We start from the raw sequence: 23,977 nt of genomic DNA, 5'->3' as shown, positions 1-23,977 counted from the left end.
TATGATCAGGAAAAGAATCATAGACACCGAGAGACAATGGGACTGCTCAAGGTGCCCCAACTATAAAATTGGAGAAATAGGGAGAGATAAAGCTGCACCGGCAGCGTATCTCTTCTTTCTCGTATCTAAAAATGCAAGAAGGGCCTTTACACTCGCCAGAAGCTCGGCCCTGCCCTCGCCAGTCCTGAAAGGAGCCTTTAAAAAAGTCCCATACGCTCAGAGACTTTGCACCTGTTCATTGGGGGAGATAGGAAGCCCAGAGCACTTGTTTTTGCAAAAAATAGACCTTTTCCTGTTAGGCAAAGGTCAGAAGATGACCTGGATGGTCGCTAGATTCTGTGTACAGATCTGTAGGCGCAGACCATCTCCCAACTCGAACTAGTTCGTTAAGAAAATCCCCAAACTCGGTTCTATAGGTGACTCTGGGTCAGCTCCCTGCAGTAGTTTATTGTTGTACATTGTTTTAATTGTTTGTTTTCCTTCTGTGACTGTAGCCCCAAGTGTGTTTTATAAGCTGGTCTCTGACCGTAATAAATTATCTATCTATCTAACATTGAGAATGAATGAAGTAGGATATTTTGCAGTTTTTTGTGATGAGATTTTGTTTTGTTTTTTAAATTTGTTTTTATTAAAAGATTTTCATGGATAACAAAGGTGCATATTATGTCTCTGGCTATACCATTCTTTCAATGCTCAGAAGAGCATAACATTCCAGTTGTAATCATAACTTGAGGTGAGCAGAACAGACCTGATTTGATTGATAAATTTATACACTTACCGAGTCAAGTCACTGATCCACCTAGTGTAGTCTAGTGTGCTCCAACTGCCAGCCACTCTCCATAGTTTCTCACAGCAAGCGTTTTATTACTGAGTGATGACTCTTCCCTGTAGACATAAACAGCCAGTAGAACTGAATAATATTAGACATGTCAATAATATATTAAATCTTACCTTTCTACTACCAACTCCTGCAAGGTGGCTTCCAAAAAAGATTAACCATAAAAACCAGTTTGAAGGAAACAGAATCAACAGGGAAGCTGTAAAGGTTTGTATGTGAGACATCCAACATTTAGGAAGCCTAAATATGACTACTTTTATATGGGACTTTTTTCTTTGCATGCAGGCTCTCAGGTTCAACTAAAACCATGGGTGTAGCCAAGGGGGGGGGGGGCAGGGAGGAGCAGCTGCCCCCCCATCAATTAAAAAAAATAATTCACAGCAAACTGAAGTTCTGCCTCCCCACAACAAAAATCCTGGCTATGCCCATGTCTAAACCCCTGGAGAGCTGTTGCCAGTCAGTGCACACAGTCCTGAGCTAGATGGACCAAGGTTCAGACTAAGCATAGGATAGCATCCTGTGCTTGGGATAGTGCTGTCACTCACCTGCATGTTCTAGCGACCATGTTTCTTTCTGAAGCCTTAACTGTGCCAGATTAGCTTCAGTAATTCAAGAAAAATACATCTTCTCCACAAAGCATTTTTGGAGCAATCTATGCATGTTAATGCAATAGTACATACTACAGTACTGTACTGGGTTAAATGGAGGCCTACTCCCAAGTAAGCTTAAACAAGACAGCAGCCTGTGAGAGGCAACTGGCAAAAGGCAGGTTACCCTGGCTGGCACTGTTTGGGTGGTATTCAGCTAAGTTTTACTCAGAGTAGGCCCACTAAAACAAATGGACCCAAGTCATGTTCATTTCAGTGGGTATATATTGGAAGGAATATAGTGCTAGGGCTATTGTTTCATCACTGCAAGCATTTCGACTTGCCAGACAGAACCACCACTCCTGTCTCCTACCCCTGTGTGCTGTTCTAGGGGTTCTCCCAACCACCACCACCCCACAGCTGTTTGGAGTGGAATGACGAGTTTCCCAGTGGGACTCATTATCTGAATCTAGGCCTCTGAGCAAAACTTTGCTGAATACAGTACCAACTTTAATTTTCAACTGTGCAATCTAATGTGCATTTACAGCACGAGTAGTTGGATTTAATATTTATAATCCATCACATATTTGAATTGCATGCTTATAATCAAGTAAGTGTACAGTGGTACCTCGGGTTACAGACGCTTCAGGTTACAGACTCTGCTAACCCAGAAATAGTACCTCGGGTTAAGAACTTTGCTTCAGGATGAGAACAGAAATTGTACTCCAGTGGCGCGGCGGCAGCAGGAGGCCCCACTAGCTAAAGTGGTACCTCAGGTTAAGAACAGTTTTAGGTTAAGAACGGACATCCAGAACGAATTAAGTTCTTAACCCGAGGTACCACTGTACACACAACCAGGCACATTTGAAATGCATTGCAGCACGTGTGGCACATTGAGCTTCCTACTTCCTTTTGCTTGACTTCTGACCGAAGGCATTTCTCACATACAAATCATAACCCATAAACTGAGAATTAAAACAAGGCATGCGCCCTTCAGTTATCACCGCATACATTCCTAGAGCTTACTGATGAATACATTTAGGATGGCCCAGTTCTTGTGAAACATACCTCTCCTTCTCTTCCAGGGATCTAACCCGTGGGAAGCAGCTGACCCCTTGTGGAATGCCCTTTGCTGGGCAAAGTGTGCTTGTGTTTCCATAGTTAGCAGTAGTGGAGTCCCAACTGTCCCACGTTCCTCAGAATTTTTTATTTCAAATATTTCTTTGCCTTCTTTCAGGGCAATGCCCTCCTCCCAAAGAGGCGCACAGGCATAACTTGCTTTTTTAAAAATAAGAAAAGTGAGAAACATCTCTAAATTTTAACCTGAGTAATTTAACGTATTTTACAGGTTTACAGGTGGTACATGACCCCAGTCAAGCTGGCAAAAATTTATCATTTGCCCGATAACAAATGTTGGAAATGTAAAGAGATTGAAGGTACCTTCTACCACCTTTGGTGGACGTGCCCGAAGATTAAGGCTTTCTGGGAAATGATCTATAATGAAATGAAAAAGGTACTTAAATGTACTTTTCCTAAAAAACCAGAGGCCTTTCTCTTGGGCATTGTCGGCCAATTGGTATCAAAGAAGGATAGAACTTTTTTTATGTATGCTACAACAGCAGCAAGAATACTCATCGCAAAGTATTGGAAGACACAAGATCTACCCACTCTGGAAGAATGGCAGATGAAAGTGATGGACTATATGACATTGGCCGAGATGACAGGCAGAATCCGTGACCAAGGAAAAGAGACGGTGGAAGAAGAATGGAGAAAATTTAAAAGTTATCTTAAGGACTATTATAAACTTAATGAATGTTAGAGTGTTGTGGTTTTCAGGAACAATGGGATACAGTGATATAAGGCCAGAATACAGAGATGACTAAGACGACAGAGGTTGGAAAGTAACAATTGGGAGTTGCTATAAAATTTTGGACACTGGGATGCAGAAAGGGGGGGTATGGGGAAGTCCCAGAAAAGAGCTTTATGAAAACATGTTATGAATTTATACGTGTATGTTTGTCTTTTTAAGTGTTTGTTTGTCTGTTAAAAATTTCTGTAAAACCAATAAAAATTTTATAAAAAAAAATAAAAAAATTTAACGTATTTTAAAAGTATGGCTGCGATTTTTTTTTCTTGATTTTCCTGTTTTATCTCCCGTAAACCTCTTTGAGGGTCGTATATATAAGCCGTGTATAATTTTTTGTGTGTGATACGAATACAACAAATAATAAAAATAGCGGCATATTTCAAGTTTTTGTGCCTTTAAGGCCCCTTTCCATTGGGATTCCTTCTGCCCTATTTCGAAACGTGAGTGGAGAATGAACCACCGCGCCTCTGGCCGCTTCCTTTCAAAATAAGCGGGGAGGGGAAATAACCGCCAAATCGCGCCCGTTGCTCCCGAATTCCCGCCAAAACGCGCCTCGAACGTCCTCAGGCTGGCGGCGCGCGCGCGCGCGAACGAAACCAGACGCGGCCCCGCCCCGTTCCTTTTTGCGCATGTGCAGGTTCCCGCCCCACCCTTCTCCTCCTGTGGGCGGGGCCCTCGCGGGCGTTTCTCATCTCCGGCGACGGCCGGAGGCTTATCAGTCTCGGGGTTGCTGCCGGAAACGAGGCTCGTCGGAGACTGGAAGCGCGCTCCGGGTAGGTATAAAAGATGATTGCGCACGTGGTGGAAGAGCGCGCGCTTTTTGATTTAGCCTCTAGGAAGGAGTTTTGGTTGTAGGTTTATATACAGTAAATGTGGTGTTATCTTAAAAAGGTGGGCGTTACTATTGCAAAGAATATATCTAATTTTCTGGAACGGTGGGAATTCTTGTTGCAAAGAAATAACAGTGTGTGTGTGTGTGTTGAAAAGGTGGGGGTTCCTATTGCAAAGCATATATGTATGATTTTCAGAAGGTGGGAGTTCTCGCTGCAAAGACGTATAAATGCATATGTGGGAGTTTTCGTTGCAAAGAAACACGTGCACACACGCCTGTTTTCTGAAAAGGTGGCCTGTTTTGCCTTCAAGGAGAAACGCGTGTGGGGATGAGCAAGTTGAATTCTTCAGCGGATCAAATTTTTTGCTTGACAGGGAAATTAAGTGTGCATTTTATTTTTGTTAATTTTCTTTATAAGGGTTTTGGCTACATGAATAAACATCTTCTGAAGGGGCACTGCAGAGTGGCTCACAGGATGATGGGTGAAATAAAGGGTATTTGAGTCTCGGATCATTTCAAAGCATTGCAAGGGGTCTGCACTGTATGTAAATCTCTTAGTATAATGTCCCTGCTATGCATGTGAAGCTAATAATAATAGTAATAATAATAATAATAGATTATTTATACCCCGCCCATCTGGCTGGGTTTCCCCAGCCACTCTGGGCGGCTCCCAACAGAATATTAAAAACACGACAAAACATCAAACATTAAAAACTTCCCTAAACAACTTCCTGTTGTGAGCTGGTTTCGTAGAGATTTGACCTAATAGGCGGCCCCAAGTGCTTTCACTCAGTGGCTCCCAAACTTCTGCAACAGACCACTTCAAAATTGCTGATAGCCATGGCACATCACTTAAATGGCTTTTTTTTTGCTAGTTGTGGACATTTGTAATGTGCTGTGCCAGATACAGCTTGATTTTTTAATTGTATTATTACTGCTTTTATTTATTTTAATGTATTTTAGTTCTATTGCAATTTGCATTCCGTAGAATTCAAATCAGTACAATAAAATACAGTACGAATATTGGAAAAGAAGTGATAAAAATGCAATTAAAATCAATATGAATATTGAGGCTTGCAGACCACTAGTACTCTGCAGTTTGGGAATCCTTGCTTTAGCTTATAATGAATTGGATCACTTTGCTCTCTTTCCTGCAATGTTCTGGAATTTTGGAGCTTAATGGGGTTGTGGGGAGTGACTCAGCTAAAAGAGTTTCAACTGTGTGCTTTGGTCACATGTAGTAATAGTCTAATAAAATAAATTTAAAGAATGACTATTTTTAGTATTGTGTATAGTTTGGCACCCTTCCTATCTAACGATATTTAAAGCTGGAGAAGTTGCAGAAAATAGCCCAAATATCAGGGCTGGTGTGTGTGCCCTACAGGAAATGCTTGCTTGTTACTTCTTTTGGTAAGAAAAATGAAGAGTTGAGTATGGTTAGTGATATAATAGTGTTTTATAAAATTAATTCATGGTGGATAGAAGGGGGGGGGGCTTGTGGTTGTTTTTTAAAAAAAGAAAACCTAGGAGTTTCCCTATGAAGTTGATTAGTGTTGTAAACAAAATCTGTCCTTTATCCCTTATGGGGTATCCAAGAGCCCATATAGAGCCCTTACGTGAGTTCCCTATTGGTAGGAGAAAAGAACAGAGGCCAACCAGAGAATATTGAGAAACAAAGCAGCTAGTAAGCCTGGTCTTTATTAAACTGTTGCAACAGGGTGCTCCCCTCACAGGTAGGAGAGAGGAGGAGGACCTCGAACAATGGCGCGCAAGGCCTTATTGTATCTATTTTGAAATTCCCTGCCATGGAGCTCCAGAAGGGGTGTAACCCAAGACCACCCCCCACAAACATCATACTTATATCACAGAAAAGGCAGTCTACAATAGAAATTTGAATGCTGTTGTTTTTCCTGTCTGCCAGGTTATCTGATAATGCCTTATCTGATTGCCTTTTCTAGTAGTCTGGCCCTTCCTTTGAAATGGTAATTACTTAATTCCTAAGACAATGGGAAGGTTTTTTTCATTTCCGCCCCCCTTGCAGAGAAACATTTGGTCAGTTTGGGAAATAAAATGGTTTCAGGACTGTCTTCCTGTGCTGCTTCAGACGTGTGGTTTATATATTTATGTACATGTTTGCTTGGTACATTTATGAACATTTATTATGTATCTAAGACCTTAAAATTCTTATAACATTAGCATCTGATTCAGAAAAACCAACAAAGGTTTGTCATACAGCCTAATGCTCCAGTGGAACTCACTTCCTCAGGATGGGATGATGGCCAGCTTAGAAAGGTGGGTGGGAAGATTAGGCAAACTGATGGAGGATAAGTTTCTTTACTGCTATTGTGATCGCAGAAGAAGATGATGACGACTAAATGGAGCCTCCATGTTCAGGGGTAGTATGCCCCCTAATGCTTTTGCCTTTCTGTCTTCTCAGAGGGCATCTGATTGGCCAATGTGGTAAACAGATTACTGGACTGGATAGAGAAGACTGTCTGCTCCAGCAAAGCTGCTCTTGCCTCAAACTTCTAAATCTTTTCCCTTCCTTCCATTTACTAATAATTGACCTCAGAGCTATTATTTGATGGGATTTTGCCTTTAATCAGATGTTGCCTTTCAGCCGTGCCTCCTCTGCTAGATGTGCTATCTGTGTAAACTTTAAGAAAGGTGTAAATGGCGATTTGCTTCTCTTTGCTTGCATGCTGCCAGAACAAAGAGCAAAAGTGTTGTGCCCTGACATGCCTCATCGGCTTGCTTAGTCACTGTGATAATTCGGGAACTGAGAGCAGTTTCGAATTCGGTTTCCTTCTCCCAGATCCCACCCTTTGGTTTTTTACTTACTGCTCAGTGAATTCATGCTGTTTTCCTTTCAGGATCTGTTTGCTGCTTGTGTACTCCTGTGGTGCAGTAAGTGATGATATCTGACGTTCTCTGTGTTTTGGTTGTTTGTGTGTGTGTGTGTGGGGGGGTTGTCTACTTGCAATTAAGTAGGTTTAAGATTGCAGCTAACATAGGCGAGTCTACAGCATAAAAAGGGCTGCTATGTTAAACCTTCCCAACAGTGGTACCTCTGGTTACATACTTAATTTGTTCCGGAGGTCCGTTCTTAACCTGAAACTGTTCTTAACCTGAAGCCCCACTTTAGCTAATGGGGCCTCCCGCTGCTGCTGTGCTGCTGCCGCACGATTTCTGTTCTCATCCTGAAGCAAAGTTCTTAACCCCAAGGTACCACTGTATATTTAAAGTAACGTGTGCATCAAGTTTTTGGGGGGTTATGGCTAAATTTGGATGCAACTCTTAATTATTTTATGTGGTTGCTCAGAGTCTAGGCAATGTGAGTGGAATATGAGTGAACAAAGTGGATTGTTAGAGAAGCGGTAAAGCAGCATGCACCAAATCTTCGATCTGGCTTCCAAGGGAGCTCTGGTTTCGAAATCAATCTCCAGTTTTGCTAACAAAAAGAAAAAAAATCCTTTATCTCTCATAATCTCTGCTCCCCTCCTCCCACCGTATGAGAAATGTTTGTGTTTTGTTGAGCACAGAATATAAGGGTGCATTTTATAGTGAATGCTCTCACCCCCCCCCTTTAGTTTTGTTGGGAGAGGAGACACTGTGTAACTTGAAACCTCACATTGCCTGTATTTAGCACCGTGGAATGGGCACTGGGGAGTAAGCCCCATTGAATTTGCCTCTGAGTAAACACACAAAAGGATTGCTCTGCAAATGTCCCCAAGCTACCTGCCTTCATTTTGTTTCATTGATTTATTGCCTTGTTCACTGGATAATGTACAAAGATTCATTTGTAGAAAGTGCACAACTTTTGCTTGGGCAAGAAATACCATTAGCCAGAGGCAAAGAAAGGACAGGGCCTCCTTCACCTTTAACAATATTGTAGAATAACTCCTATTCAGCAGCTGTTGTATGACAGCCTACAGCCCTCCCCCAATCTATCCACCATAAACTTATTTCTTCACCACCAACCCTTCTAGTTTTCTTGAGCATGCACCCAGAGAAAAGGTTCTGTTTAACTCAGAAGCTCACAGACTGCAATTGGAACACTAATTGTTCAAACCAGTATGTGAACAATTGAAAGTGCTGAATTTCATTTTTGGCCCCTCCCTTAAGTGCCCCCACATAATAAAGTCACCTGAAGGCACCCTGCCCTGAGAACTATCTGTGGAAACTGAATTTATGAAGAGCATAGCCTTCTTTGTAATGGCACCATTGTTATGGAATGGGATTAAAGATGCCTCCCAGGCTAGTTTGTCTTTCAGAAGGCTAAAGACCATTTTGTTTTAAGAATGGGGCTTTGTTGACTAGCAATCAGGCAAATACCTTGTTTTTAATGGAAATCCTTCAAGACAGGACTGCTAATATTTTTGCTCTGCTTCATTTGGCTTGCATTTATGATAAATTGTGTTACTCGGTCTAAAGTGTATGTGTAACCCCCAGTTTGCTGAAAGTTGATTGATGAAAGTTGTGTTGCCACCTTCTTCCCCAGGCTAATTTTTTCTCCAGCTGAAATTAATACACGCTAACTTTTATTTTGTTACCTTCGTACAGCTATATGCATAACTTCTGGTTTATCTTCCTTCCCTGGGGGAAAGAGAGAAAAGGCTTTGGAGCAAACGCATGTGTGTATTAATGAGGCCTGTGCCAGACTAAAGAGCTCCCTGCTGTATTCTTTAAAAAGCTACTCTGTTCCAATTATTATTCCGGATCAGTCTTCCTTAGCCCTCATAGGGTCCTTGGGGTCTCAGACCACAAGAGGCATTCACAAGCTAGAACAGGACAAATTATGAGAGCTAAGATCTGTGGAAGAGCAGATAACCAACTGTGTAAGTAGCGGTTGTCAAGGACCAGCACCCAAAAACTTGGGGAGTAACTCATGTTTAGCAGTAGCCAAATAACCAGAATTTAAAAACAACCCTGCAAGGTATAATTCTGTCCCACTCCTTAAGTTTAACTAGTCTGGGCCAGGAGACTCCCAGAACCTTACTGGATGCTACTTAGGATTCAAAGGACAAGAGCTTAAAGATCAGACTTTCTGTCCCTCAAGCTCACACAATTGTTCAGTAGGTAATGATTTAAGAAGTTAGGAACTCAATTCAGTACTCAAGGCTTTAGCCAAAGAAACAACAGAAATAGATGGTGTAGATTTTTTTGAATTTTTTTTTTTAAAAAATACTAGCATTAAAAAGAGAACATGTATACCACTGAGGAATATAAGTAAACCACAGTTAAGAAATATCTTTGGGATTTATAAGACAAGATGGTGTTTATAAGATGGTGTTTCCTGCTTGGCAGGGGGTTGGACTCGATGGCCCTTGTGGTCTCTTCCAACTCTATGATTCTATGAAAACAAAAACTTGCCTACAAACCACCACCGCAGTTGAGCCCAGAGGAAAACAGGGAACCAGACAGGTGTCCAGAACAAAAGTTGTGAGGCAAAAGATAAGGAAATGAATGTCTTTAATCCTAAAAAGCACAGCAACAAGGGTGACCCCAGCTATCTAATCAGGAAGCTTCTAGATACTAAGATCCTGCCGTTTCACACACAGCAATTTCCCCCCTAGTTGGCACACTGACCTTCAACACATCATACATTTAGATAATGCAGGTGCTGGTTCTTGTAAGCTCATTTCCAATTAGTGGGATAAGAATATCTTCTCAGAGGCCAAATTTTTACACAGAGGCCTGAGAACTGGTCAGTTTTTCAAAATAAAACTTTTAAGGCTTCATTATGGTTGAGAAACTTGGCTCACAACTCAAGTGAATTCTGCATTCCATTCTCAAATTAGGGGTTTCTCTTTAGGCTTAAAGATTAAAGTTGGCATAGGCTTGTGCTGGCATTTGTTATCTGACAGATGATAGAATTCAGACTATGGAAGGAGGAAACAATTTAATTGTTGCTGTTCTGAAGGCTATAAATGAAAGATCTTGCGTGCCAAAATTTGATTTCATCATGAATTCTGACTAAACCACAGAGTAGTCTTCCAACCTGCCAGGCAGAATCTTAGTGCTTAAGTCTGAAAAAGTTAATGTAAGAAATTGACTCAATCCTGTGAATCTCATGGTCCAAAAAAATGTGTTAACCTGTCAGAAAGTTTTTTCCTGCTTGGAAACATTAGTCCTCACACTTTTGTAATAAAGTTTATTGAACAGGAAGTTAAAGAGAAGCATCTTAATGCTCCAAATCCATACATTTTGTATTGATTGACTGGTTTAATTGAAGCTGACTTAAAAGATTGATCATAAACTATTCCCCCCAGGTATCATTTAAAGTTTTCAACATTCAGATTCACATGTTTGCTGACATGTTTACCATTGGCCCTATTGACAGAAGCTGATTGGGGTTATATTCCAAAACACCTGAAGCAGAGTTTGAAATTAGCAGGACACCAGGTGCATTTTGCACCTAAAGTTTCTCCATTTTCAAGCATCTCAAAAATGGGTGCCATTTTTTGCACCTGGCTGACACACAAGGATTACTGAAATGTATTGTTGGCTATGGTGGGACGCGGGTGACGCTGTGGGTAAAGCCTCAGCGCCTAGGACTTGCCGATCGCATGGTCGGCGGTTTGAATCCCCGCGGCAGGGTGAGTTCCCGTCGTTCGTAGTAGCATAGCAGAGAGCTTGCTGGGGAGACCATGAGTAGTTTAGCAGCACAGCAGAGAGCTTGCTGGGGAGACCATGCATAACAAGGAACTCAAAATAACTTTAAAAAGGTTTTAATAGCAAAAACAAAAACTCCTTTTACACTAAAGATAACAACAACCAACATGACCCAACCACCAACCCATCCCCCAGGGTAATGAGAGAGCTAGGTGCTGCTCCTTATATACTATACCCAATTGCTGGTACTGCTTAATTAACTTAACTTAGCAGCACCTGCTATGTTTCACAGCTTTAAGACTGGGTCTCGTTATTTGCCCTGGCCCTTAAAGACATACACAACTTGTGAAACAATAATGAACCTTCACTTTTTAAAGTGACCATTCAACATGTATGTGACTTTAAACCTCAAAGTATATGTTATATGCTGTCTGGCACGTGTCTTTTTGCAAGCTTCTTAATCTCCCTCTCCGCTTCTCTCTTTTCCCAGCCTCCCAGATCCGCAGAACGTGACTCCCTCAAGCAATGGGCAAGCCCAGGAATACCTCTGGCAATGTACCCTCTCCTCAACCTGCTGCCACGGCGCCAAAAGCAGCCCCGGCAGCCCCACGATCTTCTGCCTCATCCAGAACGGTACCTGCCAGCAGCAGAACTCAGAGTGCTCCTGCTGCAAAGGGTCATGGTGGCCGACAGGGGGCGGCTGAAAAGCCAGCCAGTGCCACAAGTCCGAGAGGAACAGGGCAAAGTTACCAGGCAAGGTCCACATCGGCATCCGGCAGTGAGCAAGGAGGCACAAAGAGCGGCCGTGGAGCAAGAGCAAAGACCCCTACAATAGGAGCAAGAGGAGGAGGAAAGTCCCCTGCTGCAGCTACTGAAGCCTCTGTAGGTCCCACTGCTTGCAGCCCAGTGCCGACACAGGCGGCTAGCAAAACTCAGGGCAAAGCCCAAGGTAAAGCGAGCCACTTCCCTTCCCCTCTCTCTGCCGAAAAGGTTGCTGAAATAGAGAAAGGAACCCGGGGCCAGCGCACTAACCCCGAATGGTACAAGCAGCGTGCAAACCGCATCACAGCGTCCATAGCTCCCCAGATAGCCAACAGCAAGTTTGTGAATGGCAAGAGCTCCGAGATTCCTCAGTCGTACCTGAGGCGTGTGGTGGAATCTTCTTCCGGCGTGCAGACCCCGGCCATGTCTTGGGGCGTCCGCAACGAGAAGAAAGCGGTGCAGGCGTACGAGGCCCTCAAGTCCAGCAAGATTAACAAAGCGGTGAAGGTGGACGATTGCGGCCTCTTCATTGACCAAAGGAAACCTTGGCTGGCTGCCAGCCCTGACGGGATCATCAAAGACGCAGATACCGGGAAAGAGCTGGGGGTTCTGGAGGTCAAGTGTCCCTACAAACACAGAGATAGGACGGTGACGGAAGCTTGCAAGGACAAAAGCTTCTGTCTGGAGAAGGTGGGCGACTCCTACTCTCTGAAGAAGAACCACCAATATTACACGCAGTTGCAAGTCCAGATGGGCGTCACTGGCCTTCCAAAGGCAGAATTGGTGGTCCACACCAACAAAGAAACGGCAATTGCCCCTGTAGATTTCGACCCTGTTTTCTGGGAGAGAACTACATCAAAATTGGAGAAGTTCTATGTGGAGGCCGTAGTCCCTTGCCAGGAGGAGAAGAAAAGTGCTGCTGCCTGGGCTAAGGAAGAATGAAGGTGCTGAGAAGTCTGGCACCCTACCCTCCATGAAATATGTGCCTTGTAACTGATGCTCCTTTCAGGTTTCATGCCCAGTGCAAAGTGGTTAAGTTCCCTTCTGTGCCTTTAATGCATCCTTTATAGTTATAGTTACACAGCACATCCTGCCACTCACCACTCACCCTCCACCCCTGGTTGCACACCCTGTTTTCCTCAGACGATCACACTCCACTTGCATATAGCCCTTCAGCTCTGCAGGACAACAGCAGATCTTCTGTGGTCATGTGCATTCCTTTCTGCAAGCTGCATTAAGTATGCCGCGTACAGCAAGCCTGCATGCTTGCCATTTCTCCTATTGTGAAAGGTGGTGGCAGGTGTGCTATCTCACCTGCCTGTGCTCGCTTGGTTGGGCCAAACAACAGGATAAAATGGCAGCAGGTGATGTGGAAGGAGGAACACACAAATTTGTTTCTCATCAGCTCTTTCCATGCAAGTGGCAATTGCACCGCTGCCTTAATGATTCCATGCTCCCATATAACTTGGGCATGGATGTTCTGTGAAATTATTTTTGCTGCCTTCCAACCACCAGAAAAACTTGGAATACAGTTTTTGAGACCAGAGCATTGCGGCTTGGGTTTTGGGGTATTTTGGTTTTTGATTTCCTGCTCCTTTTTACAATACAGAGCCACATCTCTTACGGGACATTCACAGTACTTCTTGGAACATGTGCTTTGCTTTTCTAAAAACCAGCCTGTGTGGTCTTGAAATTCACAGTTATAAGCTGAGTGGTGTTGGGGAGAAGGGCACCTGGATATTTGAAGAGCCAGAGGACTTGGAATACAGGAGATGGAGCAGAAATCTAGCTCATGCACCAATTAATTTGGGAATAATTGTATGGAACCTTTTTCTGAACAAATGTGAATATCAGACCTTCAAAAGTAAATTTAATGCTCACCAATGGTGAAGATGGGGGTACCCATTTTTCTCATGTAATGTAAAAATATTATTTTGGGCGTGTGTGTTGCCATGTTGACTGAGAGCACATCCAGGCCTTCTCCACTAGAGAACCAGCAGCAAAGACTAAATGTTCATTGTGTAATGCTTTGTTTATAAAACCTCAGTTTGTGAATTGCAACTTTGTTCAGAACAAAAAACAGTTTAGTTGTTCAGCATCAGTAATAGGGCATATTGTATGTCTCCTAAATTGTAGATATTTTTGCTTTTGTATAATCACAGTTTCTGCTGTGCAAAATATAACACATGTCCAAATAAATGCATTTGCTTTGGATGTTTTGTGGTAGATGCAAAACTTGAACAAGGAGAACAAAGCTGGGACAATTAACAGGTCATTCTAAATTGTATTTTTGGTATTTGGCAGGCCTGCCTTGTAAATGGTGCCTAAGCATTGGGCAACAGATTTGAGGTCTTAATGGGAGGAGGAACAGGGTGGCTGGAAAATTGGCGTGAGATGAGAGAGCCAGGTGGGGTGTAATGCATTCTCAAAGTTAAAACTTTTTAAGTGTTCAAAACCATTTTGTTAAAGCTTGCCTTAGAATCATTTAACACTAGTTTCCTGCAGTGTTTCAAATGCTAGTTTAAAGTGCTTCACATGTTACAATAGCAAACGTATGATTGGCTTCCATAGCAGAGGACTATAAAGCAGGCAGTTCTATGCTAAAAAGCAATGCAGAAAACTACAGGCTAGCTTAAGGACTGTTCCGATAAATTGGGGGAAAGCATGATTGGTGACAAATTTATCAAAATTATCGAGGTTATAGAACAAGTCTTGCTGAAGAAGACTTTGTTTTGGTGGGTGAATGCTGTTGAGCTCATCTTCTGCATGTTGGCTTCCCTGGGGATCCTCCAACAATCAGCCTCATTAGGGGGATGTATAATTTTATAAAATATCAGTTCCAAATGCTGCAACCTTTCTTTATGGGGGAGTTGTTCCAGCCCTTTGATCATTTTGGTTGCCCTTTTCTCATCCAGCAGGTCCTTTTTACATGCCCAGGAGAAGCATGTAGCATGTATCCCAGTGTACTTGGCCTTATTTCTTATTCCTGAGTTAACCATGGCAGTAATGGGATTAGAGCACAGTTCCTTATACTGGTCAGTAACAGGTTACCAAGGCTTGCCGAACTTTGTAGGGACCACCAGCAGCCCATTGCTTCTCTACCCATTTCTCCTTACTGTGCTTCCCTCCCCTAAAAGAGTGTGTATTCTCACACCCATTAGTTTTTCCATTGGGAGTTTGGATAAAAGTTCACTCCAGTAGAATTTAAACTTTATTCCCTTGCCCTTTGAGTCCCCCAAATGAAGCTTACATTAGGGTGAAAATAAATTACAGAATGCACCTGTGGGCACAGGTGATCTGTGGATTACTGTGAAAATGATCCATGTTTTTATACCATGGTAGTGTTGGGAAGCACCAAATACATGACTTTCATAGTTGTCAAGAGGCAGGCATGATCTGTTGTTTTGGTGGGTGGAGGCCTGTTTCAGTGGGATGTTCAGCAGGGGCGCGGGTGGCACCGTGGGTTAAACCAGAGCCTAGGCCTTGACGATTAGAAGGTCGGCGGTTCGAATCCCCACGATGGGGTGAGCTCCTGTTGCTCGGTCCCTGCTCCTGCCAACCTAGCAGTTCAAAAGCATGTCAAAGTGCAAGTAGATAAATAGGTACTGCTCCGGCTGGAAAGTAAACAGCGTTTCCGTGCACTGCTCTGGTTCGCCAGAAGCTGCTTAGTCATGCTGGCCACATGACCTGGAAGCTGTCTGCAGATAAACGCCGGCTCCCTCAGCCAGTAAAGCAAGATGAGCGCCACAACCCCAGAGTCCTCCGCGACTGGACTTACCGTAACTGTCAGGGATCCCTTTACCTTTACCTAGTTTCTTGAAATAGCTGCACATGGCTTCTTTGTTACAAAGGTCACTCTCCTACCTGCATTGCTACCTTGCTATTTGTTAATTTTCATTTGTAGCTGTATGTGCTTTCAAGCAGTGTGTGTGGAAGGCAACCACCCAATGAAAAGAGGTGGCCTTTTCAGTCATCAGTGAACAACTTGTAACCACTTCCCCCTAGTGAAAAAGTAGAAAAAAGATTGCCGACCCCTCCCGAGACCTGTTAAGTTTTCCATGAAGGGGGTAAAAATACTTCTGCTGTGACCACCATATGTCACAGCAGCCTCCTTGTGCTAGTGTGAACAAAGCACCCTTTGCTGTGAAAGGCGCTTGTACAGCAGTTGCAATAACTAAATATATTGGTGATGGATTTGCATCTTGCAGAGCAAAGGTCCTGTACATTGATTGCATACTAAGACCAAGCAGGCTTTTCTCTCTCTCCCTCAAAGTGACATACTACAGTATAATCTATCACTGAAGAATTTTCAACAATTGTGGGAGAGAATTGTGTGCTTTTATTGGCAGCCTTGGCAGTTGAGCTGTACTTTAGCCAGATATATTTGTGGACAAAGCCTTTTACCCAATGCCAAAACTCAAACCACATTGGTCTTCACCTTTAAAATACAGGGGTACCTTGGGTTAGACGCTTCCGCCAAGCCAGAAATAGTACCTCAGGTTAAGAACTTTGCTTCAGGATGGGAACAGAAATCGCGTGGTGGCGGCACAGCAGCAGCAACGGGAGGCCCCATTAGCTAAAGTGGTACCTCAGGCTAAGAACGGAGCTCCAGAACAAATTAAGTTCTTAACCCGAGGTACCACTGTAGTCTAAAATGTTACAACAAAAAGTTCTGAGGATTTTTTCCCATCAAGGTCAGTTTGAACATTGCCCCTTTAAACACACCTGCCTTGTTGAAGATCAAATAGGTCTTTCTGCATCTCACAGGTGCCCTAGCTGTACTAGTATGCACTTGCTCTAAATCCATGCAGGTGTGTATAATCAGCTCTGCCTGCAAGAGGAAAGGATCCTCAAAATCTGGAGCAGATCTAGAGAGACAAAGGGGGAATAGGAGGACCACGTGTGCTTGCACCATGTTGGATGTTGCACTAAGGAAATCTGCAGAAGTTAAATTCATAAGTTAGTTGTGTTTTAAGTAAACAAAATAGATGATAAATTTGAAACTTAAATTTACAACTCTATCCAGTTTAATAGGACTGCATTTCTGGACAAATACGTATGTAAAGTCTGTAGGTAACACGTTATCATGGTAGAGAAGTAAACGATCAGCCAACTTTTGATCTGTATGCACTCATGTAAGGTTGCACAAGCCAGCTGAGTTCTAGTCACCCACCCCCACCTTAGCAGAATGTAACTATGTAAAACACTCCACTTGGGTTACAATGAAGTCAAATATCTGCAATATAACTGATTAAAAAGTATTTTTATTCTATACATAGCACTCCAAACACTTGGCATAGGACAAAGTACCACAATACACTACTTTACATCTTTAATAGAAAGTGACTACCTATAAAAGTGTAAACACTTTGAGGGGGCAGAGGGGAAGTAAGACATTCATGGAGTAGCTCCCTAAATTCCTACAACCTGATGAGAAGTCTGTCCTACATAGGAAAAGGCCCATCACAAGCCACTGAAAATACCTTGTACAGTGAGAATAGGGTTGTACATACAAGCATTGTCAAATATAAGGTGGTGTGTGTGTGTAAGATCAAGAAGGCACGTGGGTCAAATAAAAGGTTCAGTGGTCTGGTATAGACAGTGCAGGGAGACCTGTCCTCCAAAACAAGCAATAGCTTGCTGGCATGATTGCCCCAAGAAAAAGAAGCAAAGGTTTGCATAGTAGACAGGTCACCATTTAGCGTGCCCCACATTTCACCTATGGCAACAAGGTGAAATATTCTCAGCAACGAAAGAGCAACTTGAAATGAAAGCAGGACCCAATCTGCTTCTTCAGTGTGGCTCACCATCATACCTTAAGTCTTCTGCTACTGCCATCTCTTTAGATTCTAGAGCAGTAAACTCATCACCACCTCTACTGCTGTCAGCTTTGGTCTTTTCCCCACAACTCCTGTACTCCCTTCAAATTGGACACTAGTGCAACTGGAAGTCTAGGGTAGGGTGGTAGTTTAATATGGAGCAGGTATAGCAAGACGTTTTCTAAGTAATTGTATATAAAATATTTACATTAAGTGAAAATTGCCACCCACCTCAGGTGACTAGCCTGACTGGGAATAGCACAGTGTATTTACGTTTCTGAAGAGGGCAGATTCCTTAGAACTAGGCGCAATGACCACATTACTGAAGTTTAATGTCAATTGCCCTGCATTGCAGTTCATGCCAAAAGAGAATGGGAATCTGCCATTTCAGTTGTAGAAGGTTCTCTCCCAAGCAGTGTGTACACAGGAAGACAGCTAGCTGCCTTCTTCTAACATGTGCTTTAACTTCATGAAGGGATTCAGAAGCTTCAACTAACCAGAACATAATTGGATCTAGGGTCAAAGGAAACAAAAAAACCATGGGGGAAAAAACCATGAACAAACCTGGGGCCATAAACTTACAAAATTTAAGCCTGAGCAGCTACTGTACCACAAAAGAACAAACTTTAGGCCAGCTTCCCATAGATAGTTGAAAGGCACCGAGCCCTTTTTGCACAAGGTCAAAGAGGCTTCTGGCTGACTTAGTGCATTGTGCACTGGAATCCACCAAACCAGTCACGTGTCTGCCAGGCACCTTTGCATTTGCTGCTCTAGTGTAACCCTGAGATCTCAAAAGCACAGTTCAGGCCCTATCAAGTAGAGAACAGCATGCCCCACCCACCTGCAATAGGCTTGAATAAGACACACGTTTCTGGAAGCATAGGGCCCCCGCACTTATTTCCCAGGGAGGCTCCTGCATTTTGATTGTCTTGCCAATAGGGATCCAGTCCAAGTTCAAAGGGAACCCAGCCACCCCCCCAAGCCAAAGTCAGTCACAGAATCGCTTGCGGGGAATGGTGCGGGCTCTGTTTGAGCGGCGAATCTCCTGCTTTGCATCACGGCATCGTTGGCAGATGAAGATGTCAGGCACATTGGATTTACGTATCTTGGCACAGGAGAGATGGATCCAAGTGGCACATTCATTGCACTCTATCATAGGTCTCCCAGCAAAAGGCTTTAAGCAGAAGCAAGTGATGAGATCCCAGGCATCATCCTCTGCATGTGAGAAAGCACAAACTGTTAAAAGTTTTAACCCCATAAAGTTTTTACACATGCATGGCACCCACATTACTAGACTTTTTAGATTAGAGACATATTCCGAAAAACTACTGGAGCCCTCTCTTCCCACCACCAACCCTAGTGGAAGCGAGCAGTAGTAACATACGGTGATCTACTCACCATCGGTTTTGGTGTCTGAGGCAGCAGCAAAATCCTCACACAAAGCTGCAAGAAGGAAAAATGAGAGGTCAGATGACTAGGAGTGCCCACATTTATGCTGGTATGCTAGACCCTGCCTTTACTACCCAACTGCGACAGAAGCTCCTGAAACAATTCCTTGCAGGTCATCAGTTCCTTTGTGATACACTCCAACTTTAAGGTGTCTTTGAACTCACATTCCCGCAACAGCCCAACCCCTCACAAGACCACTGACCGGGGAAGGGGGGGATGACACTTATCACTTGGATCACAAAGCTGACAATAGGGAGGAGTAAGAGCTGGATTGCAGAGCACAAGCCAAATCACTAGCATCTCCAGCTACAATGACAAGGTTCTCTGGTAGCAGGTGATGGGAAAACCTCTGCCTGATACCTTTTAAGAGCTGCTGCATCAGAGAAAACAATACTGGGCTTGATGGTGCATTTATCCCATTCTGAGGGAAGCTGCTTCATATGTTCAATTGACTTCATTTTGAAAGCTTCACTATTTTTGCACACTTACTACTGATTTGGGAGCCGTCTCTACTGAGTTCTTCCTCACTGTTCTGCTCTACGGTGTTCCAACAGGCAGGGCTGATTCTTTCCTCTTTGCACGAGTTCTGTTCCTCAGGCTTCTCAGCTGCTTGCATTCCATGGATCCAGTCCTTCTGCTTTATGTATTGCTCCAGCAGAGATGTGGACTGGAGCTCTTCCTTTGGGAGACAGGATTCAAGCTCCCTTGATTCTAGGTGTGTCCCTTTACCTGGCTCAATCCTTTCCTGCTTAATGTCCTTTGTGTTCATTGGCATCACCCTCTTATCCACCTCTCGGTCCAAGATGAGCTTCTTTGCTGACTGCTTCCTCTTCTTGGTTTGCAGCGGTCGGCCTGTACAGAAGCCACTGGAAATGTCAGAGTTCAGTAGGAGGTTTCCAGTCCCTCTGCATGTAGTGTTCCTGATTCCTCCATCATCTGATAGCACATGGGAGTCACAGCACTGAGATGAGGCCCAGCTGTCACTGTCTTGAGTGCTACCTGTGCTGTTCTGGGGGCTCATGTTGCCTCTGTGGAGCCAAGGCTCATTCTAGAAAGGGAAAAGAAAACCCACATGAGATTTCAGGGCCTTCAGAAGGTCGGTTTTTTTGTGTTTGTTTTTTTTTGGGGGGGGGAGTCACCAACACCCAGAACAGAAAAGTGAGAACAAAAGTAGACAGCCAGCTCCAACATTGTTAAAGTTTAAGTTCTCTTACCTCCTTTGGGTATGGGATGTAGCCTGCATAAGCTAGCACAAAAGTGCAGAACTGATTGAAGTCTTCTACAGTTCTTTGTCTTTTCTGTGGTGGCTACAAAAATATAAAGTTGAATGGATCAGACTCTTAACTCAATCCTTACATACATTCAGTAAAATAAAGCAGTCGTGCATAATTAGTTGCAGGCAGTCTGGAGTGCAAATAGATTCTTTTTACCACCATAGTAGCACCTTATATAATGTATTAAATTTGGGGGCGGGTACAGAAAGAAGAAACAATGTGATGCATCTGCAGCAGCACAACCGGACGCCTTCATCTGCCCTAGCTGCAATAAAACATGTCTCTCTCGCATCAGTCTCTACAGCCACAGCAGGCAATGCAACCTTCCAATCGTTTGACTAACTTCACCCCAAAAGGTGGGTGCAACAATACTTGACAACCAACCCTGAACAACATTCAAACCCACTGATCCATACAGTGTCTATTCCTTCCAAACGAAGATGTACAATCTTATCAGTATGACCTTGGTCAGCACTGTACCACACTCAAACCCCATAGCTCTTTGTAGACTCGGAAGCAGCAGTATATCAGCCAGACCACTGACCTGACTCTGAGTAGTTCAGTATTGTATTCAATGACTGGCAGTGGCTCTTAGGGTTTCAGGCAGAAGTATCTCCAGCTCTTCTGGGTAATGCGAAGGATTAAACCTGAGACCTTCTGCATGTACACTGCCATAAAGTCCCCCAAAGACTATAGCCTACCTCCCCACAAGATATGGGGAAAGGATACTAAAACAAGGATATCCAACTCCTTATTCAAAATAGGAAGGAAAATACACAGTTGTCAAAAACATCAACCATAATAATAATAATAGTAATAATTTACACCCCGCCCATCTGGCTGAGTTTCCCCAGCCACCCTGGGCAGCTCCCAATAAAATATTAAAAACACAACACAGCATTAAACATCAAAATCTTCCCTACACAGTGCTGCCTTCAGATGTCTTTTAAAAGTAGGATAGTTGCTTATTTCCTTGACATCTGGTGGGATTCCACAGAAATAAAAGACATTTTTTTCATTCAGACCTCTTTATTTAAAACCCAAGAGAAGCACAGCAGGTTCCACCTGTAGGATTTCAGAACAGGAGCAGACAGATCTCAAGAGAAAGCAACTAAGGACCTCTCCTGCTACTTGGTAATAATAGTGTGGAAATGTGAATATATTTCCCTGTGGATCTCCTATCAGAGCAAGCAAAACAAGATGAAGTCTCCCCCTGCAGACAAAGGGAAGCAACAGATTATCAAATTCCAGCCACAACAAGGGAGCTGGGAATAAGCTTTTGATGTCCTCCCCCACTTCCAAGTATGCCATGGCAGACACTCAAGAGGAAAGGCCTGCTCCTTAAAAGACACCCTCTGCTGCTGCCTCTCCACAACTGACACCCCAAGGTTATGAACAGCAGCACCGAGCTGGCAAACAGTATTTCCCACAAACAGCTGTGGGGATGGGTAGAAGCCCTACAACAGTCAGGCAAAAAATTAGGACTGGCAAATTTCCACAAGTAGATTCAATGCAAGGATGGAGAGCACCCCTTCTCAAATGGTTCTTCATCTTGAATAATAGACAAGGCACAATTCCTTCTCCTCCTCCCCCCTCCATGCCCACAAGCAACAACCAATCACCATGAATAGCATAGTCAGAAGAAGAAACAGCAACAACAATTCAGGCTAAACAACAACAATAACTCCGGTGAAGCCTAAACTCAGAGCTGAAAGATTTACTCAGTGCCAAAACACCAAGAAGAGGCTGGGAACCACGGAGCAACTTTTCCTTTTGAGAGCAAGGAGACCTTCCCCCTTTTCAAGAAGGGTCAGGAGAAGCAGCAGGAGCACAAGGGTAGCCAAGACCAAGTCTGCACCCTTGAGCTACACATCAGCCTGCAATTTACTTCCTCTGCCCTGCACCTCAATCTCGCAGGTACACACACACACACACACACACACACACAGAGTAAAACTAATAGCCAACGCAGGGTGCTTAAGGAAATCAACAAGCTGCGCCATAGCATGCCCTCTAAAAAGCATTAGGGAAAGTCGATATGGTATGTATATCCTTTTTTACCTTTACCTTATGGTATGTAGTTGGGTCTCCCCCTCTATTTTTGGGAGGGGGGCAATGGAGAAAGAGAGTAAGTGATTTGTAACACATGGGGTTAGGGGTAAAGGAGAAACCAAGCCGGCTCATCTCCGCCCCCCCCCCCCGCTTATGCGTGACTGACATTTACTAGCATTTCCCCTCCAAGATGCCCCCTTCTCGCCTCCTTGGGGGCAACACAAACACAACCCCCCACAACACACCTGATCGCTCCCAAGATGGCGCCTGCGCAGCCGCGACCGTCCCGGGAGAAGACGGGGAGGGGGGTCAGAAAAGAGAAAAAGGAGCAGCGCCTCAGTCTGCGCCCCCACCCAAAAAAAACACCTCCCTACAGCTGACTAGACACACACGGATACACACACACACACACACCCCGGAAACAAGCCAAGGCAGTCGCTCCTCGGAGCCCCACGCGCCCCTAGCGGGGAGGGGGGAAAGGGCCCCGGCCCCAGAAAACGCGGGACGGCGCTGCCCGCCCCCGACCTCCGGAAGGCGGAGCCGCCCTCGCGCCAAAGGAACCAGCCAAGGAAGCCGCCTCTCCGCCCCGAAAGAGGCGCTTCTCTCCTCAGGGAACCGGGCGGCCGCCTCCCCCGCCCCGGATCCCGGCAGCCGCCGCCGCCACACACGGCTAGGGCGAAGCGGCAGAGCGCCGTCGCCCTCGCCTCAGCAATGAAGCAAGCAAGCAAATAAATAAAACAACGCCCCCAACTCCTCCTCCGAACCCCTCGATTCTCTCTTCTCCTCCCCTCAACACAACACACACACAATTTATTTCTTCGCCTCGCCCGGAGAAGAGGCCGCCGAGCCGGCAGCTGACGGAACCGCCGCGATCTCCCTCAGGAGAAGGAAACGAAACCGCCAGGTTACCGGGAAAAAGAGACACCCCCCCCCCAATATATATGTATATATAAACACACCGTAGGGACGAACTCCAAGGGGACGAAGTCCATCGCCTCCTCGCCCCCAATAAAATAATCGAGGTGGCCAGTCCCCGCCCCCCCGCCAAGTTGATGCGCGTCGCCATTCAAACTGTGCATCTTGCGCTCCACGATGCGTAGAAGGGCTTCCCTGCCCCCCTCCCATTATTTCATTCGAGCAGGTTCCCCCAACGCCCCGAAGCCGCAACCAACCCGCCCCGCCCCCTTCTTTGCCCCCGGGCTGCAAGATGCCGGCCGCTCTCTCTCCCCCCCCCCCCACACCCGGGGCAGCGGGAAGGGAAGGGAAGGGAGGCTCGGCGCTGAGAGCTCGGAACTCACCTCGTCCCCTCCGGGGGATCCGGGGCTGGGCACGGGGCTGGCACCTGGGGAAGGAGGAGAAAACACGCGGCGTTACTTAGCTGCCCCCCCCCCAAGCGGGAGGAGGGGGGGGAAGGAGCTGGAGGCCCCACGACCCACACGCGCCCGCCGCCCCCTCTTTCCCCCCACCCCACCCCTCGGCCTCCCCGCCGCCCACCTGCGTAGTCCTCGAGGCCGCTCATCGCCTCCTGCTCCAGCGCGAGAAGCGGGGCAAGAGCGGGGGCGGCTAGGCCAGCTGACGTCCTCCGCTTGGGGCTGACCACCCCGCGCCCGAGGAAGGCGGGCTGCGCGCACCGCGGGGTCCCCGGCCGAGGGCCAGGAAGGGCTGTTCTAGCGGGAGCGGCGGCTCCGTCTGTGCGCGGGCGGCGAGAAGGGAGCAGAGCCGCGGGGCGGCTGCTGCTGCTGCTGGTGCTGCTGGAGGCGGCGATGGTGGTCCCCCTTTGCCGCCACCCGGCTCTCCTCTCCTCCTCTCAGGGGTGACCGGCGCCGGCTGCGGGGCGGGCGCTCCGCCTCCTGCGCCGCCTCCCTCGCCTTTAGCCCCGCCT

The 23,977-nt window shown here is 45.3% G+C and overlaps 3 protein-coding genes across 12 annotated transcripts in view; 1 reads left to right on the top strand and 2 right to left on the bottom strand.

Annotated features, from left to right (window-relative positions):
• The window catches only part of VWA5B2 (von Willebrand factor A domain containing 5B2), a 107,593-nt gene extending 104,824 nt beyond the window's left edge, over window positions 1-2,769 (bottom strand). For 4 of the 6 annotated variants that reach the window (XM_081189964.1, XM_081189963.1, XM_081189969.1 and 1 more), the window contains exons 1-2: window positions 2,494-2,769; window positions 779-885 (exon numbers count right to left, since the gene is read on the bottom strand). The gene's annotated coding sequence lies outside the window, so the exon portion shown is untranslated. Of the gene's footprint in view, window positions 1-778; window positions 886-1,383; window positions 1,495-2,489 lie in introns of those variants that run through there. The other 2 variants (XM_081189967.1, XM_081189966.1) reach the window with 2 other exon arrangements.
• A 1,165-nt stretch (window positions 2,770-3,934) lies between these two features.
• LOC308586477 (uncharacterized protein) lies at window positions 3,935-13,715 on the top strand. 4 transcript variants are annotated; one of them, XM_081193119.1, is made up of 2 exons: window positions 3,935-4,065; window positions 11,230-13,715. In XM_081193119.1, exon 2 carries the CDS (start codon window positions 11,265-11,267, stop codon window positions 12,441-12,443), a length of 1,179 nt encoding a protein of 392 aa, XP_081049245.1. In that variant the 5' UTR covers window positions 3,935-4,065; window positions 11,230-11,264; the 3' UTR covers window positions 12,444-13,715. The 4 variants fall into 4 exon arrangements, with proteins under 4 accessions (XP_081049245.1, XP_081049247.1, XP_081049246.1 ...); XM_081193121.1 differs by lacking the exon at window positions 3,935-4,065 and adding an exon at window positions 4,097-4,143; XM_081193120.1 differs by lacking the exon at window positions 3,935-4,065 and adding an exon at window positions 6,874-7,031.
• Window positions 13,716-16,749: 3,034 nt separating this feature from the next.
• LOC308586055 (PHD finger protein 13-like) lies at window positions 16,750-23,937 on the bottom strand. Of its 2 annotated transcripts, XM_081192302.1 has the most exons (6): window positions 23,590-23,937; window positions 23,394-23,437; window positions 19,984-20,076; window positions 19,259-19,817; window positions 18,719-18,763; window positions 16,750-18,535 (listed from the first exon to the last, which is right to left on the bottom strand). In XM_081192302.1, the coding sequence occupies exons 1-6, from the start codon at window positions 23,612-23,614 to the stop codon at window positions 18,309-18,311; spliced, it is 993 nt and encodes a 330-aa protein (XP_081048428.1). In that variant the 5' UTR covers window positions 23,615-23,937; the 3' UTR covers window positions 16,750-18,308. The 2 variants fall into 2 exon arrangements, with proteins under 2 accessions (XP_081048428.1, XP_081048429.1); XM_081192303.1 differs by lacking the exons at window positions 23,394-23,437; window positions 23,590-23,937 and adding an exon at window positions 22,341-22,501.
• Between the last annotated feature and the right edge of the window lie 40 nt (window positions 23,938-23,977).

Source organism: Podarcis bocagei, assembly GCF_964188305.1.
Source record: "Podarcis bocagei genome assembly, chromosome: 4".
Lineage (NCBI taxonomy): Eukaryota > Metazoa > Chordata > Lepidosauria > Squamata > Lacertidae > Podarcis > Podarcis bocagei.
This window is presented reverse-complemented; position numbering and strand designations above follow the sequence as displayed.